The sequence below is a fragment of the Pagrus major genome, chromosome 2 (assembly GCF_040436345.1).
Source record: "Pagrus major chromosome 2, Pma_NU_1.0".
NCBI classification, from domain to species: Eukaryota; Metazoa; Chordata; class Actinopteri; order Spariformes; family Sparidae; genus Pagrus; species Pagrus major.
Window position 1 is genome coordinate 15,970,360 of NC_133216.1, and position 16,859 is coordinate 15,987,218.

General features: G+C 40.1%; 2 protein-coding genes across 2 annotated transcripts; one reads left to right on the forward strand and one right to left on the reverse strand.

Annotated features, from left to right (window-relative positions):
- The first annotated feature begins 6,748 nt into the window (after nucleotides 1–6,748).
- LOC141013726 (zona pellucida-like domain-containing protein 1) lies at nucleotides 6,749–9,578 on the forward strand. Its single transcript, XM_073487563.1, has 10 exons — nucleotides 6,749–6,842; nucleotides 7,017–7,243; nucleotides 7,337–7,527; nucleotides 7,648–7,720; nucleotides 7,806–7,903; nucleotides 8,036–8,119; nucleotides 8,210–8,381; nucleotides 9,083–9,188; nucleotides 9,289–9,312; nucleotides 9,421–9,578. The coding sequence occupies exons 1-10, from the start codon at nucleotides 6,749–6,751 to the stop codon at nucleotides 9,576–9,578; spliced, it is 1,227 nt and encodes a 408-aa protein (XP_073343664.1).
- A 493-nt stretch (nucleotides 9,579–10,071) lies between these two features.
- On the reverse strand, nucleotides 10,072–11,614 carry LOC141013734 (uncharacterized). Its single transcript, XM_073487575.1, has 3 exons — nucleotides 11,437–11,614; nucleotides 11,256–11,349; nucleotides 10,072–11,146 (listed from the first exon to the last, which is right to left on the reverse strand). Exons 1-3 carry the CDS (start codon nucleotides 11,522–11,524, stop codon nucleotides 10,294–10,296), a joined length of 1,035 nt encoding a protein of 344 aa, XP_073343676.1. The 5' UTR covers nucleotides 11,525–11,614; the 3' UTR covers nucleotides 10,072–10,293.
- Nucleotides 11,615–16,859: the final 5,245 nt, after the last annotated feature.

Below are 16,859 nucleotides of genomic sequence, written 5' to 3' on the forward strand. Positions count from 1 at the left end.
CTGTTGTTGTTGTTGTTGTTGTTGTGGTGTTGTTGTTACCCTAGTGTTTGTTACTGAGTTTTCTGAGAGCTGAATCTGTTCTGGTCACATCTGGTTAAATCTGTTTGACTTCAAAACTTGTGTCATTTAAATTATGTTGTTGATATTTATCTGTTATTCATGTGGTCAGTTTATTGGACTTCATTTCAGCAGTACGTACCGTTCAGATAGCTCTAAATGGCTCAGTAGTAGCAGCTGTTGGTATGCTTCTCGCCATGAAGTGGCTGTGTTAGATGTTGGGCCTCAATCCCCTGTACAAGGCGAGGACTTTGAAGAAGTCAGTCAAAGCTGATCCCAGCCATTAATGTTGCTTCTGTCTGGCCGCAGGCACATTTTGCCAAGATGGAGGACCAAAAGACTTACAAACTCATTTGTCCCTGCTGTCACTGGCCTTTTAGTGGCTTAATATGATGATTTTTGTATTTATTGTCGTGTTCTTCATGTGTTCTTTGGTTGTTGTTGCCTGATTGTAATGTGGTTACTGCTGGCTGTAGACTGTACAACAAACAGCGCATTGGGGATAATAAAAATACCTTCAACCTCGGTGTTACTTCCACAAAAAAACAAACAGTTGGCTCTACCTTGTGACCAGCAACATATTTGAAAAGGACGCCATACCCGAGAACAAGTTTGCAAGTGTTTACTTACAAAAAATACCCAAATTACCCAAAACTATGGGAGTCTGGAGGTCTGGCCAAAATGAACAAAAAGATGGAGGAAGTCTCTGCCAGCCATGCAGTGTGGGCAATAAGACACAGAACTTTCCTACCTAAACTAAGAAAAGACTACATAAACTAAACTAACAAACAAAGCCACGAAAACAGGACTACCAGACCTCCGTCCACAAAAGAAAACAAAACACCAACTGAAGACTGCTTGGTCTGTGGAAGAAGAGAGCTCCTTCTCCTCCAGCCTCCTTTAAATATTGGGCAGGGATAATTGCCTGATGGGCAGCAGCACCTGAGAGATGGCAAGAGAACAGAGGAGGGGAAAACACAGAAGGAGGGCGCGCTTAACACTTCCAACTACAATATGTTCGCAGAAAAGAACTTCAGACATTCTCACCAAAATAAAAAAACTACCACAACTTTAGAAACAACAGACTCAACAACATTTGACTGAAACTTAAAAACAATAAAAAAAAAAATGTCTGTCCATCCAACTTTATCAGGTATATAAGCAGCATCATAACACTTTTATATACACAGAGGCGCTGCCGTCATCCGGTCAGAGACTGGTTTAAGTACTGGTCACCTTTAACTTACTCAAAATATACAGTATGCATCACCAGTTGGAAAATAGCATTAAAAATGATACAAACTGACTCAATATAGCTATATCTTTGTAACCTCAAAGTCAAAAAGTAGAAATAAGTAGGAAATCTTTTTGAATTTAAGAGCAAACATGCCAATTTATCAGGACTCACAGTGTTATGAAACATATTAAATTAATTCAAGAAGACTCAGAATTCCAGAGTGTTTTCAATACCACTGTACATTAAAGTTTAAAAAAATATGTTTTGAAACGTACGCATGTTTAAAACACATGGGAGGAAAATGGTAAAAAATATCATGCAAATAGTGAACACCTGTAATAGAACATGGACAAAACAGAGGACATAAAACAATGATGCTCTGCCATGCTGTCGTCTTGGTCTCTCGCAACTTCTATTGTTTGTTTATCACAGGCCCATATCTGCAGCCCATGTTAGTGTATCAAGTACTGTAACACAATGCTCAATGTAAGATTTGAATCTGGATAAATCCTCTGTTAAAAGAAGACCACTACAGCCTCAGCCTGCAGCTTATCCTCCTCCTGTGTTGTATGATTTTTAACAACATCCATCAACAGATGACCTCGGAAGCGGAGTAATAAACACCAGCTCCTCTCCGTGGAGAGCTGAGAGAGGACGGACAAACACAGGCTGTTTCTCTGTGTGTAGTCTGTTGTCGACCACCCGGCTCCAGGCCATCTCTCAATCTGTCTCACTCTGCTGGTAACACAAGTGTGTCCGTCATGCAGGAGTCTGGTTGTCAGACCGAGCCTCTGGATGCTGGTCATGTGTGACCTGGAATGATTTCTCCTTGTCTGGGTCTTTCAAAGCGTTTCCAACATTAATTTGATCACTGGTCGGTGCACGCAAATGTTTGTCATGTGATGAAGAGATGTGACCGATTATGTGTCACGAACATGGCGCCTGTTGAGCTTTTATCACATCCTCAGTGTGTTTATTGTTGGACGGCAGACTCACAGATGATTTGTGCAAAACAGGAAAACAGCACCGATCATTTCACAGAAGGGCTTTAATGTTGGACTGTGTATACAGGTGTTACAGTGCAATCAATCATTTTGAATGTTGCATGTTCATTTAAAAAGTTTCCCCAGAGCGGTTAACCACTTTGCTCTTGCTAGTGTAGTATAAAACTTGATTCTTTTGGAGATTACTTTATTTCTGTGTATTTGTTAATTCCAGATTATTTTTTACATCTTTTCTTTACTGGAATGGATGTTTATTGGCGCTCCTCTGCAAACCACATGGACAATGGCTGTCACTGTGCTGTTGGTTCGTTGAGGAGGAAGTTGTGTTTCTTGGCTTGAACTCCCCAACAGTGAATCACGAGTCTATTAGAAGCAGACAACAACAAGGCGTTTCAGCCAGCCTTTCTAATTTTGGCCAGCAGATGACACCAAACTACTGCTAAGGCCGAGCAGCAGCAGCAGCAGCAGCTCTGTTCTCGGTTACTGAGAGTCCAGTTATGGCATATGTCAGTGGTTCCTGACCTTTTTCCTTAAGGGACCCCTTTTTCTATCCTTCAGTAAACTGATAACCACTGACTAAGTGACAATAACAGTACAGAACAACTGCTAAAACTGAACAATTAACCCAAATAGTAAAGATAATAACTGAAAAAACACTCCATTTCCAGTGAATTATGCTTCAGTGATGAACTTTAGGAACTTTTCAAACAATTCTCTCTTTGTATTATCAATTTTTTTTATTTTTATGTTTTACAATCACACAAAATAATAGGTCTTTTTGGACAAATGCAGTGCTGTCTTTCTTCCTTACATTTCAGCATTGTTCCTTTAGCTCTTTGGTTGTTTTAACTGCGTACTTTCTGATGCAGGACGAGGCTGTTCAGCAGAGAGTGAAGCTTCTGTCAGTACAGCTTTCAGGTCTTCACCTTATCCCTTATCCTGTGAGATTTCCTTTGAAGTTTTATGTCTCAAATAATAATGTAAACTTAAAAAAACAAAACATTTTTATTTAGATTTTGTCACAGAATTTGAATAAAAGGCTGAGATAAAAGCATATTGTATATATTTTGTTTTATATTTTATTATACCTCTTAAAATCAAGGAAGGCCTCAGGACACCAATGTGAAGCTTTGGCGGCCCCTGAGGTTGGGGACTAGTGGCTTAAGTGATGGAAAGTAGCTTTCTATTTTCGCGGTAAAGATAAAAAGTAAAGTAAAAAGTATTTCCTCTTGATGCTACACTACTGCTACATTTTATAGGGAAATATTGCATTTGCACTGCTACTACATTTATCTGACAGCTGGAGTTGCAGGTTACTTGTATGATTTTACATTAAAATACATTTAAAAAGCTTCAAAGCTTCTTTGGGTCACATTTTTTCGAGTTAGGACCACTTATAAAAATCAGTGTGTTGTGGCTGCGTTTCTTGTTTCAAAAGGAGCCATTACCCCTCTAAACTTCTCAGATGGTTTAGTTTACATAACTCTTCAAATTATCCAGTCTTTCACATAAAGCAAAGATAAGAGAAAAGCCAAAAGAATACTGCGTTTTCTCTTCTTTCCTTTTCCAGTTATCATCTCATGACCTCTCAGATTTATGTTGTGGCTCGAGAGTCCTGGGTGACCCCTGTCAGATGGCAACGACTGGACTGAAATTGCTTAACCTTAACTTTATAATAACTTCATATGAAGTAGCTACAACTGCTATGCTACTCACACAATCATGTATCAATAAAAATAATTCAATATTGTAATAATATACTAGTTGCAGGGGATATTGTTCTGCATAGCAAGTCCTTTTACTTTTAATACTTTATGTATGTTTTACTGATAATACTTCTAAGTACAATCTTGATTGCAGCTCTCTTTTTGGACTTTTAATTTCCATAGTTCCATAGTTTGGTCAATGATAAATAAATAAACATTAATAATACCCAACTAATGCTTTAAAAAAAAGAAAGGCAGATGAGACAGCAATTTTTCAATGTTTTCTCTATGATTTTGCTGTGGTTTTTGTTGCTGTTGTATTATGTTTAGGGGTTGTGACTGCAATAATGGTGTTGTTTTTTTAAAATTATTTTTTAGAGGGATCCTTTGGATAAATAATTTTGGGCCAAGGATTTATATTGAATCCAAGATTAGTTGGATAATAAAAAGGATAGAGGACTAATCTTGGATACAGGATTATGATGGATTATCATGTTGTTTATGAAAGAATCTGCATGCTTCTTCCACCAATAAATGATACGAACTGATTCAGTATTTATATGGTTAAAGAAGAGCATTATTAACATTATGAGTAACAGGAGGAACTCTCCTTTGCAACATGAGAGCATTGCAACTAGTTTTAAAATTTTTTACCACTCAGTTTGTATCTAAGTGATATGTTATACTCACACCCTGGGGGGTCATTAGCTCCACTAATGATCTGCTTTACTGTACATGCCCACAGAGTACAGTGCTATCTCCTCACAAGCTTCCCAGTGTATCCTCTTTCTTCTAATAGTAAATCCGTTTCCTGCCCTGGGACTTGTTTTCATTGTTTTCCTAATGTGATTATATGTCAGAGACCATTGCTGCTCTTTGTGAAAGAAACCAGTAAAATGTTCACTAGTTATTCTGGCAACACACTGTCACAATAATCCTGGCAGGATGGACTAAATTTAGCCTCCCATAAGTTTTAGCCATCTTGTGCAATTACAATTTAGTTATTTTTTACTGCATTGTTCCCATCCTATGACAACCAGCATTGTTTTCATCTTTATGTTGATGCATGTTTGGGTTTTTAAGTGATTTGTTTAGTTTATTTGAAGTGGGAACTTTTTCTCACCTCATTAAGGAACATGTAATCCTTCTTTTTATCTATCAAAATCCTTAAAACCGGACAGAAGCAGCAACAATATGCAATAAACTTCGAGCTTTTAGCGGTTTACATAATACTTTATTTGTGGTCCTGAACTATTGACCTATTGACAGGCGAGCATCATTTTCCAGACATCCTCATCTAGACATGATCCCTGACCCTGCAGCGAGAGGGATTAAAGCAAAATGAAAAGGAGAGTGTGATTAGAGCGCAGAAGAATGGCCGACGAGTTGTTTCCAAACAGGTGTTCTGGGAGGTAAAAACCCTCACATGCAGACGAGGACTGAAGAGATTGTAAAAGAGTGACGCATCTGTGGCTAGTGTAACAAATGTCTCCTCTCACCATGGGCACTTTGGCAAGAACACTGATGCCCCTTTTCTTTCTCTGTGTGGAGGAACAATGGGGCTTCTCAGTTGAGCAGTAACAGTCGTGGCCTATAGCTACTGTAAACAGACTACCTGTGGAGACAATGGAGGAGAGGTTTGACATGCAAGGGAAATTAACAAAGGTTGGTCCTGGTTGGCTGAGTACTTCATAGCTTGTGGCTAACATGATCACCTTTCAAGATTTCAAGGTGTTTCTCAAGACATGAATCCTTTAGTCAAGACAGTGAATCTCTGCACAAAGCTCTTTATACCTTAGGAAATGTATCTTTTTTATGAGAGTTAAGAGATTTTCTCATGTATTTGTAATGCAGTGCAGTATCTAAGTTATTGATTAAAGGAGTAATCAACACAGTATAATCACAATTAGCATATTATGGAAGAAGCTTTAGCAAGAACCAGCAGGTTTTTACATAAGATCCCTGAATTTTGTGAAAAATATATATGATACATGTAACACATTTATAGCCAAGTTCACTTATCAATAAATATGTAAATAACATCCCAGTTTAACCTCATTTACCTGCACACTCAATCTTCAGTGATCATTTCTGATGCAGTGAAACCCGAAACAGCAGCTGTAGTTAACCTGAGGGATGTGTGTCAAATCCCACTGACACATTAATCTGCCGGGTTAAGATCTGACAGTAAACTCTGCCAGGAGCTGCTGCCGTCTAAACGAGAAGTCACGGTAGATACATGGACAAAGTGTGTGTGTGTGTGTGTGTGTGTGTGTGTGTGTGTGTGTGTGTGTGTGTGTGGTCTATAATTAGTTGAAGGAAGGGCTTGAGAGTCACACCTCAGTGGTTTTAGGTGTCTTGAGTCTGTCAAAATCTATAAAAGCCGAATTGCATGACTACCTCTGTGACACCTGCTCAGGTACCAGCTAAGGTAAGACCCTCCTCTGGTTGTCACATAGGTCTCTGTTTGAAAGTCACAGATTTTAAATTGCAGTACATAAGAATTAGTGAAAAATTTAAATATCATGGGTTTCAAGAGAATTAGACACTTAAATTATAGTCACATAAATTACCAATTCATGTTTTTTGTAAAAAATAATATAATTTAAAAAGCTTTTTTAATGCATTGCTCTGACTGAGTTAAAAATCTTATTTTATGGCTATTTTATTGTTGGTTTTAAATTATTCTTAATATTATTTTTTCTCCATCTAGATACAGGATTCCTCAGTCTCCTGCAGACAGCATGACTCTTTACCTTTGCCTCCCTCTGCTGGCTGCGCTGCTGCATCCTGCTCAGTGTCTCTACAACTGTTCCTCACTGTATGAGCGGACACCAGGTAGGTAACATTTCTGCATTAAAATGTCTAAAAACAACTAGACCTTTAGTGTATATTTTGTTGAGTTGTGCACTTACATTATTCCAAATGTTTCCCACAATGTTCAAACTCAGAAAAATTCATAACTTTAGTCAGCATAACGTTGCATTTTCTGGCTTCACTCAATTTTCATAGAAAACTCGGACCTGACTGTCGACTGTGGCACCAGTGTGATCACCCTGGAGATCAACCTGTGCACGGCTCAGTGGTCAGGCTTCAACACCACAGACCTGGCTCTGAACGGGAACCACAACACCACAGAGTGCCTGGGCTCTATCGACACCAGTGTGGACCCTCCGATCATCCGTTACCAGCTTCCTGTTAACCACAGTCAGGACAACCCCTGTCGTCATTCTCTGCAGGTCAGAAAGTATCTATATATTCAACGCATTTAGAGTTATGTGGTGATATAGAGGAAGACATTGCAATGACTGTGTTTTTGTTGCCTTGTGTAGATTGTGGATGAGGCCCCAGATCCAGCGGGTCCCTTCAATGGCTTCTCAAGTATCCAGTCAGTTATCATCACTGGGTACATAGACACACCCAGATCTGACCAGGGGCTGATCAGCTACTCCACAGATCTCTACTATCACTTCTCCTGCCGCTACCCGCTGGAGTACCTGATCAACAACACACAGATTGTGGCGTGAGTACCTCTCCATCTTTAAAAAAAGCACGCATTGCGCAAAAGGATATTTGGATGATAATTATTATAGTAAATATCTGAACACATGTAAAAAGTGATTGTCTTTCCATGATTTTTTAGCTCCTCAGTTTCTGTGGCGACCAAAGACAATAACGGAACCTTTATCGATACACTGAAAATAGGTGTTTATAATGTAAGTACAAGTTTGGATTGAGTTGCCTTGGACACACTACTGAGCTTTCTCTCTTGATTTATTCTACTACCTCTTATTTCTCCAGGACAGCAGCTATGGCCACCCCTTAGTGGTCCCTACAACAGGACTTGACCTACGAGTCAGGATCTATGTGGAGGTCAAGGCTGAAAACCTCACAGGAAAGTAAGTAGAGCATGGCCCACTTGGAACGAGTGCATGCTCATAGTGAATTGGTTTATCTGAAAACAAATATTGATATAAAAATCAGCACTGTGTATTCTTGGCAAACTCATTGGCCCGCTGTCCTGTTTTCAGTTTCAATGTACTGCTGGATCACTGCTTTGGTACTTCCTCTGCTTACAACCTGTCGAACAGTGAGCAGCACAACTTCTTCATTGGGTATGGAAGCACACATACATGTGAGACTGAAGTAATCACCATATCAGTTAAAAAAAAATGTAATCTATATCTAATAATTCTCCACTATAGCTGTGTAGTGGACCAAAGGACATCAATGACGAGCAACGGCCTTTCCAAAGTCGCTCGATTTAACTTCGAGACCTTCCGCTTTGTCAAGCACCGTGACCAAACAAAGTCCAGCATCTATCTGCACTGCATACTGAGACTGTGTGAGCCCACCAAATGTCAAGAGCTGCTGTCTGTAAGTTGTAGAAGTCAAGTACACATGACACCAGGGAAAGTAAAGTAACCTTTAAAGGCAAAGATTTGAATATATGTACAGAACTTACTTTTCTTTTGCATCTTAGGAGCCACATCAAAAACTCAATGAACCCAAAACACATAACAGTTGCTACTGATAACACTGTTTAAATGTGTGGGGAAACATTTTATGGCCTTATTAGAGAGTGGGGAGGTGACAGGAAATGTAGGTAAAGAGATGGGAAACGACTGCCACAAACCTCGGATGGATTTGAATTAGGGATGCTGTGGTTTGTGCTCGGCACCCTGAACCCCCGAAATCTGTCTTCGTTGCGATTCATTTGTCAGTTTAAACCAAAAATCACGGAAGCCCTGAGAGGCAACAGAGAAAAGTCTGATCTAACTTTTTTTGTCTTATTACTCAAGAACATGTACCAAAAAAAAGAGAAAGGTTTTGCTAGAATAATCTTTTTGAGTTCCTGAAATATAATTTTCACCTCTTCTTGAGTCATAAGCACAGGAGAGGAAACCATTTAGATCAGACTTTTTTCAGAATGTGTTTTTCTTACTTCCCTCACTAACTAACCCAAACCCTAACAAATAAATAGCACATTATTTCTTCCCCTCAAGATGTATATCATATAGGCACTAGTTTTACATCATATGACATATCAAACTAATCCCAACTGGATTGTTTTTCAGGCTTGTAATAATAACAACAGAAGAAGAAGATCTCTGACTCCTTTTGGAAAGGAAACCACCGATTCTGCCACTGTATCTGTTGGACCTCTTTATGTGGCCGATGAAGGTAAGTCTCAGCATAAAGCACAACACCACTGTAGTGAACCATGATAAAGAAGCTGACTTTTTCACTTACTCACTCCCTTTCTTTCCTCCTTCTAATAAAGACAGGCCATATTCTGCTGCCTTCAGTGAGTATGTTTATGAGTATGTTATTCATGAAATACATCTTAACGTTTTTGAAGATTTCACAACAACCTAAAACGTGATCTCCATTAATCTCCCCCTGCCTGCTTCAGGTAACGACGCGGCATCAGAGGGAGGTGACGTGGACTTGACGGGCCTGGCGGTGGGCGTGGTGTTCGGCTCGGCTGCTGCTGTCCTGCTTGTTCTGGGTGGCTGGTTCATCCTGAAGAAGTTTTACTGGGTGGGAGGATTACCTCATGCCTTTAACTGACAGATGGACTAGCAAATTGACACCAAATCTGACACTGTTGTGATTTTTCAGTAATAATCAAATGCCCTTACTAGGTGAGCATAGAAACAAAGGAAATACAGTGGTGTCTTATGTAACTATTTCTGTCTACACTTCCTGCATTCAGCAGTCATTTATTGGTTGTGAGGGAACAGTTAACCCTGAATGGTCGGTAAAAAAGAAACATTAACTATAGAAGCAGTTAAAGGATAATTTCAATATTTTATATTATATATATTATATATGCATTTGCAATGGTTGTTTTTTTTGTTATTTTCACATTTTTGATATCATGTACATAATCTCAATTCAGTTTTATATTTTTGAGCACATCACACTCTGCAGTATATAAGTCCGACCCGTTGCTATATTTTGTACAGATTTATAAATAAAATGTTTGAAATCAGGTTGGTGTTGGTGTACTCTGTGTTTATATTGCATAATTAAAGAAATGACAAGAGGTAAAAAAAACAGGTAATTTGTTTCGACTTTACTCTCCAAAAGCAGCATCCTTTTACACGGTACAGTAAATATATATTGACATTTATTTATACATTCATTTACATACAGAATGAAACAAATACATCAATCAAAACCTTACATTCATAAATATTTACACGCTACTTACTTTGCTGGGACAATTTCAAACAACAAACCAAATTCATGGACAAGAATCATGTTAATTTAGCTGTCGCTGTCACTGCACTGAGTGCAGAATGTCTTGGATCAGAGCAGAGAGTTTAATTGAGAAGTCCTCCTGCAAAGAGTCGCCTGGCTGGATAGATGAAGAGGAAGAAGGAGAAGAAGAAAGAGACAGGCTGGAGGCTCCCTTGACCTCCAGCTCCTCCTCTAGCCCCTGAAACAGCCTCTCTATCCGGGCCTCAAACACTTGGCCCTGCAGAGCTGCATTTTGGCAGAACCGCTCCATACTGGCTGTCAGTTCAGCCTGATGAGGCTGTGCAGTTTCTAGCAGAGCAGCAAGCTCTGCTTTGAGAGCCCCCACCCTGTTCTCTGCCTCCACTCTGAGAGAACTCACTTCCTGTCCCAACCTGGAGCTAATTTCCTGCCAGAGCTCATCCTCGCCAGCGCTCATCTCTTTCAGATGTTCAATCACCCCCACAGCTTTAGTATGGAAGTCGCTGACGACATCGACCACCTTGGAGCTGCTGTGCTCCAGGGATTGGCTCATCCAGTGGAAGGCTTCCTGGTAGAGAGCCGGACCGGTCTCTGTCTGGGCCTCTGCTGTCTCAAGGCCCTGCAGATAGAGTCTCAGCTGGCCACACAGATCTTGGGTGTTGCTGCTGAGAGAGCTCTGGAGCTGCTGGGTGAGGGGAGCCAAGCGCTCTCTCATGCTGGTCAGGGTGGAGCTGAGGTGGGCTGGAGATGAGGACAGCCTCTGCTGCAGCTCGGCCAGCTCTTGGCGCAGACGAACACGCAGACGCTCTGACTCCATGTTGAGTTTGCGTTGCATCTCTTCTGCCACAGGGTTTCTGCTGTGGTCATCTTGGTTGTAAAGGTTGCTGCTGTCTATGTCGATCTTGTAGATTTTGCTGAGCAAAGACGAAAACACTCATTTAGAAAGTATTTCGCTATTCTCTTTAAATATTTCACCTTGACTTTAACCTTTGTCTTTAGCAGCACTTAGTTTAATCAACTTACTCCACATCCTTTGTGAGGTCTGTCTTATCATGAGCCTGGTTGGCCTTCAAATCAGTCCAGTTTGCCTCCCTGCTCTCATGGTGGAGTGGGAATGCTAAACAGACACATAAAAAATACATGAAAAAGAGAAATGCACAGCAAATTAAATTGTATTAAACAGCATTTGAGGAGCAATGTATACCTGAAGTTGTCAAGAATGACAGGACGAAGATCACGACTTTTAGGTGCATGTTCATCTTTCTGTAGAGGGACAGGTCAATGAAACACATAAGAAATTCTTATTAGAATGAACAAATGACTGACTAAATACTCAACATTTCCACAAATACATTTCCTTCTCACTCTAAGACAAAAAGCTCAATATGTGAGAAGTGGCAGGTCTTTACCTGAGGATCAGGGTTTCTGCAGAGTGACTTCTCCTCTCCTCTGACTTATAAAGGCCCTTGTTATCAGAGCGGCAGCCCAAACTCTGCCTGTGTCAACAGTCAACACGTGGAGGGTCACAGTGATGACAGAACACAACATGCATACACACACGGAGCTACATACACACGCACACACAAACAGAGGTGAACCTTCATAAAACTTATCAGCATTCTTGCAGCACTGCTTTAAGGGAATTATGTCATGCAAAAGAGCACACAGCTCTATAAGAAAGAGTCTCAAAGGGAGAAAGTATTGCAAGTTTTCTGTGAGAATAAGAAAAAAGATACTGCAATAAGATACAAATGCTGTTATAATAATTATATAGAAAGATTGTGCCAAATCAGCAAAGCTTTTGGACTTTTAATCTGAATGAAAAAAGTGAAAATGGTTAAAGTTTATCAGAGAGACCTAGAAAGTCCAGTTTTGGAGCAGATCATAGAACCTTGATTATCAGCGATTGTTTTGGATGCTTGACAATCAGTTTAAACACCAGTGTTTGTGCTTCTAGTCAGGACAAAACAGCCAGAGTAAACACTTCTGATTATGCAAAACCTTGTGTTTTTAACGTGTTCTGTCTTTTTACCGGAAAAACAAGACAGAAGTCAGTGCACGGGTCAACGTGAATTGCATTATTGAGTCTTTACGCTCATTTATAGTGTGTGATGTGTTTGTCTGCATTGTTGATTAAATGGTTCCATAATTCCCAATGATCTCATTAACCTGCAGTGTGTTTATGAATGTGATGTGGAGGGTTTTCTTCACGAGTGACATGTATATGTGGGTGAAAGTTTATTGCTGCTCGGTTAGATAAGTTGCAAGGCATCATTGGAGGATCATAGTCCATGGCGACCATGATGAAATATGTAGGTTATTCCAATTATCCAAAGTCCAACATTTATTTCAATACAATAACAGAGTAGAGTGAGTAAGACTTTGGCTACTGTACATAAAAACAGCACTGTTGACTGCTTTCTGTAGCCAGTTAGCAACTTTAAAGGGGCACTATGTAGTTTTGGAGAAGAAATTTTTACAATATTAATGAGGTAATAATACAAACTCAGAAGTATTTATTTTTTCCATAACTGAATAAACAAGCTGCTCTTAGAGGAAAATCAGGTCCTCAGAACACTGTTTGAAGCTAGAAAGGTGGCAGGGTCCGCCAATATAAACAAAGTAAAACAGTATGAAATCATATTGTCCTTTATTCATTTTTTTCAGTCATGACAACAAAGAGAGTTGATTTAGTTTGTTTAGGCATAAAGAAAATCAGTCAGTGAAGATCTTTCTCTTCTGATTAAAATGTCTTCCCCTACACTACATCATGCACCCTTAACATATGTGCTTACAGAAGACCTTGTTTTACACATACTGTATGTAAGCATGAATGCACATGCACCCAAACATTATTTAAAGTGTGAGAATATTTACATTTTTTTAAAAACATTTTATTCATGAACATTTTTCACATACTGAAAAAAGAACCAAAAAAAGGTAAGAAAAATGAGTTCATGGGGTGGTCAGTAAGCCAGGACAGATTTGCCTCACTGTAACTGGTATATACAATAATTATAAGCGTTCTGCCTCATTAGCTAAGTAAATGCAGCGTTTTTACACAGTTTTTGCTCCCAATTCTTATCGAGGAGGTCATCTGTTCTAGAAGATGTGGGTGTTTTACAATAGAGGCCAGAAGTTAAACAGATTTCAGAAGCCAGTATTTTGCAATGATCCTTGAGGTGCCATCTTTACTTAGCGTGTCAAGGATATGTCCAAGATAGACAATGTGAATGTTGCAGGCTACTGACAGGGCTGCACATAAGGGTGGGGAAGGGGGCCCAGGAGAAAAAGGATGATGGTGATACTTACAGAGAGAGAGAGAGAGAGAGAGAGAGAGAGGAGTAAAGCAGATTAAATGTAGCCCATTCACTGATCCAAAACCCAGAGTTTTTGATTTGCCTGTTGCAGTTGCCCTCCAGAAAGTCTGAATGTCTGAAGGGACAAGACCAGAAAACATGAGCATGATCAACCATGATCTCTCCACATTCCCTCCAGCAGCATTGCTAACTGACAATTCGTTTAGACATCTGTTTGGGAGTGGAAAAAAAACAAACTAATCAAGTAAAACACTAATCTGTGTTTCCCAGGCAGTTAGTTCACAGCTCATTGGTCCCGTTGTTGTTTCACATTGCCTGTACTGTGTATTTATTCAGTGATGTGATGCCATGGTCTAACTCCATTATAATGCCTTTATTTCTCCCTGAGATATAAGCATCAGTAAATATGTATATGAATAACAACTGGTGGCTATCTTAGTTTAGAACATTTTGAATCTTTTGATATTCCTTAATAATTTTTCTTGTCTCACCTGTCCTCCTGTCCTGTGCTCTACTTGTGTTAACCTGCGTTGCTTCCCACATTCCTCGTTTCTCTCTGCTTTGTTTAGTTTTACACTAATTGATTTCTGATTTGTTGCCAGAATTTTGACTGCCTGCCTTTGCTTTTTGGACTTGTCTCTGCCTGCCTTTGTTGCTTGCCTTTTGGGTTTTATGGTTTTGGATTTCGTATTTGGACTTTCAGCTTCATTAAAGCTTGCTTTTATTTTCAGTCTGTCTGCCTCCGTGTCTGTGTTTGGGTCCTCTTTTGTGTAACTCTAACATTATGAAGATGAGACCAACCTAGTTAAAAAAAGACTTAAAAACATTGTTAAAAATACCCATATGTCTGACATAGATTGTCAGCTTCCATTCCATGGAAGTGGTACCAGCATATACCCATTTTCTATATCTATGATCGTGTTACTGGTTTAATGTCAGGGTCATACTGTATGAAATGACGAGACAGCTAAGCTAAGAGCTGGGTCTCCTGGTTCATTCCAATATAGAGCAAAGGGCAACAATCTAACCTTGGTTATTACCTTGCAGAGATTACCTTCAGATGAACTGTATAATGGGCGAAGGTTTCCATGAAAACTTTAATCCTCTCTAATTCTCTAAAGATTTATCTATTTAGTTATTTATTTTTAACCAAATAAAGCACATGCTTGTATCAGATACAGGTTGCATACATTAATAAATGCATAAGAGAAATCTTTTTGTGAGCTATACTGCAATCATATTCTATTAACTTGCAGAAAAAATGTTTATTGATGCAAATTACCACTTATGTCACTTACTGCATGGGCCACACAGACCTTGACCATAGCCGTATTATGCCTTCCACAAGATTTCAAGCCAATATCAACAAGTAAACACAAATAAACAACATTAATAATACTCACAAAGTTGCAGCTAGCTTGCATAAAGCCAGGGGCTATATTTGAGCAGAGATCTGAGTTTGAGATGGGAACTCAGCAGCTGCTGTGACAGACATGGTGCTAAGTAGACTCCTCTAAAGCAAAGCTGTGTTGATGCACATTGGGAGCCAAATCATTAATCAGTTTCATGGTTGGATTGAGAAGAACAAATGCAGTAATGTGATCCGGCAGCACCATGCAGCTGTACTCTCTGTTTTCACTTCTGCTTACCACCCTCCACTCTTACTGTCACCTTACCTCACAGGCCTCATAAATCTTTCAGCGGGCCATTGAAAGTTATGCAGACTAACCAGCTCACTACTTGCTCGCAGCTCTGTCTACCAACAGGCAGATCAGGTCATGTGTGCAGGAGAGGTTTATCGAAGGAGTGATGTTGTGACTGAATATCTTCACTGTGTTGGCCATGATGAAAAACAAGGCAGGAAACCAAGAGAATATTTACAGATCCTGGATGAGAGCATTTCTTCCTGAGTCTGGATATCTGCTGGGTTACTGCAACAGGCCTCTACTTCAGCAGGTGGACATATGAACCATGCTAAGGACATGCAGATGCATGAGTTTCAAGTGTGTGTGGGGTCTGAGTGCCTTGCTCCTTACCCTGGTTGATGGAAACAACTACAGCCAACAGTTCCAGGAAAGGCAGCCCTGCCAGCCAGGTAGGCTATCCTGACTGTCTAAGATTTTCCTGCATATGTGAAACTACCTCCTCTCCTGACATAATATTATTTTTCTTACAGGTTTCTACTGTCCTTTAGGGAGCTTCACTCCAGTCCCCTGTCCCAAGGGAACCTATGGGCCAACTGCTGGTGATGTGTCCATAGACAGCTGTCTGAAGTGTCCTCCTCACCACTACTGTCCCAGACCAGGTCTGCCTGCCTACCTGCCCTGCGGCCCTGGGGCTCAGCAGCCTCTGTCTGGTCAGGACTCCTGCGTCTGCCCGGGAGAGGGACAGAGCTTCCAGGTGACACTGTGTTTTCACACCATACAGTAGTAGGATCAACCCATTCATCCCTGCGGCATGTGTGTTTCCTCTGGTGTCTTTATGTGATTGTGTAGTTCTACTGTTCCTACTCACCCTTATTTCTCAAGCCTATGATTTTTTTCTGTTCTGGTCTGTTCAGTCCTGGTACAGTACACACACTAATATGAGAGTAGCTTCCTCACTGTCTCTCTGAAACTTTAGAAGGAACAATCTGTAGCTTCCAGCTGAAAGAGCTGTAGATCAAGTTCCCTCGCAGAAGGGTCTTGTTTCCTAGTCTGATGCAGCTTGCGCAGGTGTTGAGCCCTCCACTCATCAGCTCTTTATAAGGAGAATGAGATTTTTTTCTTTGACTGTTGCATCTTGTATGATTGACTTAAAGGAACGAAAAGAAGAAAGGAAGGCAAAGGGGGAAGGAAGGACAAACATGAGGGAATCAATGGAGAAAATAAATAAGAAAAACAGATGTTGGAATCAATACAGGAATAAAAAATGGAAGGAGAGAAGGAAAATAGATGAAGGAATCCATGAGGAAAGGAAGAAAGGATTGAAAAAACAGATGAAGGAGTAGTTAAGGAAGGACGGAAGGAGGGAAGGATGGACAACCATATGAGGAAAACAGGTGAAGGAATCAAGGAAGGAAAGGAGGAAAGGAGGAAGTAGGGAAGGGGCAAAAGAATCGATGAAGAGAGTAGGGATGGAAAAAGACAGTAGATAGATAGATAGATAGATAGATAGATAGATAGATAGATGTGACCAGTATTATACAACACAGTGTTTGAACCCTGCTGCCTCTTCTCTCAGTCCAGTGATGGGCGATGCCACTGTACCATCGGCTACCAACCTTCCAACAACGGAGATGTGTGTGCACACAAATTGTATGATGTCT

Excerpts from the sequence above, each read along its gene's own strand:
- LOC141013726 (XM_073487563.1), top strand. The coding sequence starts at position 6,749 with ATGACTCTTTACCTTTGCCTCCCTCTGCTGGCTGCGCTGCTGCATCCT. Across the intron at positions 7,528-7,647 it reads AACAACACACAGATTGTGGC|CTCCTCAGTTTCTGTGGCGA; the intron begins GTGAGTACCTCT and ends ATGATTTTTTAG. Across the intron at positions 9,189-9,288 it reads TCTTTATGTGGCCGATGAAG|ACAGGCCATATTCTGCTGCC; the intron begins GTAAGTCTCAGC and ends CTTCTAATAAAG.
- LOC141013734 (XM_073487575.1), bottom strand. The coding sequence starts at position 11,524 with ATGTGTTTCATTGACCTGTCCCTCTACAGAAAGATGAACATGCACCTA. Across the intron at positions 11,350-11,436 it reads GTCATTCTTGACAACTTCAG|CATTCCCACTCCACCATGAG; the intron begins GTATACATTGCT and ends GTGTCTGTTTAG. Across the intron at positions 11,147-11,255 it reads GACCTCACAAAGGATGTGGA|CAAAATCTACAAGATCGACA; the intron begins GTAAGTTGATTA and ends GTCTTTGCTCAG.